Raw genomic sequence first — 2,405 nt, forward strand, 5'->3', positions numbered from 1 at the left:
TTGTATTAAGCCCATCCCTATACCAGATTCTAGATCATGTGCTAGCCCCCCTGTCTTGTTGCAGGCTTAACACTACTGTCACTGTATGTACATTTGTGCCTGAGAACTATTTATTTTTCTCATCGTAAAATATCTTCAGCGTCTTCCACATCTTCTTTATCCTCGAATATGGGGTATTGTTTAGGATATTTCTCCATGCATTTCTGCATTTCCACTAACGGATCTATACAGACTTCAAACTTGTCACTTTTGTCAATATTTTCATGAATACACTGAAAAAATTTCCGTGATTCCACACCGCACTTGCTGGCTACCATTTGTCCTCGACAGGCACATTCCCAATTCAGATTATTGTCCTTATCAACAAAACCTGGAAAGTAAGAAAACAACTAATAAATTGAATACCTAAACAAGACATCAACCACAGGAGACCCATAAGATACTCATTAGATATCGGGTATATTTACAACTCAATCAGGTATCAAAATCATCGATATTCTTGTAACAATAGATCTAGAAATACTCTGAAATACACAGCTCTGTTGTATAATTATAACAGGCAGCAGTAGAAATGATCATTTAATGTTCTAAAATGAATTAAAATGAAAATTGTTGAATATGTTTTGAAAAAAAGAAAACTTACAAACCACATGTCCAACATGAGCTTTTGGGAGCACCACCATCACGAAAATAGGTCTACTTGCAGTTTTGAAAGAAATATAAGTTGGGCGCGATCGGTTTTTCTGATACAGAATCAGAAAATAGAAAAAAACAATTGAAAATCGCAATGTTATTTCTTTTTCTAGTAGCCATGTTCGATGGACTATACTGGTCTGATGTGTTTCAATAAAATTGAAAATTCTATTTTCAGGAATAGTGACTTGACCTTTGACCTTATTTTCCACCCATCATATTTGAACTATGTTTAACATGGGCCAATTATCTTTTCCCTTTCAAAAGATTGGTGAAAACATTTGCTGAAAAGGACATAATCAATAAAACAGGCAGCACGATACCGTAATATACATATAATAATATATTTCCAGAAACTAGTTTTTTTCATTCAAAACTTACAAGGCTCTATGTCTAAACATCAAAATGGGTAAAATGCAACATAATATACTTGGAACTACATTTTCTCTTTTCAATATATGAGAAGAAAATAACATATTTTTCCTTTAATAATGGTTAGTCAGGCCGATAAATCAATTACAGAAATCATGATCAAATCGTCAGAATCAAGTCAGAATAACGGTTTAACCATATGGTGATATCATGATTTCAAATCAGTATCCCCCTGCTAGATATGAGATACTAATAAGAGTTTAAAGAAGCATTAGTTTCCTTATATATTTTTTCAGCTGCTCTGTCGGCACGCATTGTCACTGACTTTCAAGTCTGTTTTAAGACCAATTGAAGGGAGATAATTTTTGTAACTCAGGTCCTGTTTTTTATGTTTTACCTATATCAAGTCATATAGCAACAACATTGAGATTCATAAAACAATTATTGATTGATTTTAAGAGTAATCAATGATAAATCATAAACTTTCAACTAATTTTGGCCAAGGACCAAGTTATAACTATATATTTACCTTTAACGAACTTCTCTGGTCTTTCTACCTCTTCTGGTACAGGTAATTTACTAGGCTCGCTCGCATCCTTTACAGTTAGAAAAACATATTTGTCTTTTCCTAAAAACAAAAACAAACAAAAAAAAATAAAAAATAAAGTGAAATCTGACTGCACAGATGTAAAAGGTTTGAAAAACTTAAACTGATGTTGGCATTTGTTGCTTCAGCTTGTAAATGTTTACAGACAGAATTAATCATTTTATATGCTGAATAATAGGGCAGTAACAATATATTGTACCGTATTGTATCCAAATAATTTCTAATGTATTGTTACGAATTATTTTGTTTGCCGTTGGTACTGAAATTAAAAATTAACAATCATTGTTTTATTAACTCTTAATTAAGTTACTTATTGGTTTGGAATCTTTCACCATACATATTTAATTAAGACTATATATGACATTAAATAAAATTATAAAATCCTGCACTCAATCATTGTGAAATTGACCTTTTGGAAGAGATATGTGTATTGTGATACATGTCAAATCATAAGCAGCATACTGCTATGCGTAACATGAGGTATGTGTATCATTGCAGCACTACTGAACCAAAAAAATAAAACAAATTATATACTCCAAGCTGAGCAACAAAGGTTACAGTATCCAAAGTTTACAGACAAAGGTAACATGCACAAGGATTGTAACTTGATATTGAACCCAATACATTGAAGTACTTTTGTACACAAAAAGTTATCAATTATTGTGTCTACCTTTTTGTGAAAATGACAAACCATATCACTGTCTGACACTGATCTCTATTGACTTCAGTGTAC

General features: G+C 31.9%; 1 protein-coding gene across 1 annotated transcript; it reads right to left on the reverse strand.

Annotated features, from left to right (window-relative positions):
* Window positions 1-119: 119 nt before the first annotated feature.
* On the reverse strand, window positions 120-1,693 carry LOC110440902 (mitochondrial intermembrane space import and assembly protein 40-B-like; the record flags this gene model as incomplete). The annotated part of the gene is made up of 2 exons (XM_021484019.1): window positions 120-370; window positions 1,595-1,693. Coding segments are annotated over 2 exons (350 nt in total), but the record flags the coding sequence as incomplete, so codon positions are not given.
* Between the last annotated feature and the right edge of the window lie 712 nt (window positions 1,694-2,405).

The sequence above is a fragment of the Mizuhopecten yessoensis genome, unplaced genomic scaffold (genome assembly GCF_002113885.1).
Source record: "Mizuhopecten yessoensis strain PY_sf001 unplaced genomic scaffold, ASM211388v2 scaffold713345, whole genome shotgun sequence".
NCBI classification, from domain to species: domain Eukaryota; kingdom Metazoa; phylum Mollusca; class Bivalvia; order Pectinida; family Pectinidae; genus Mizuhopecten; species Mizuhopecten yessoensis.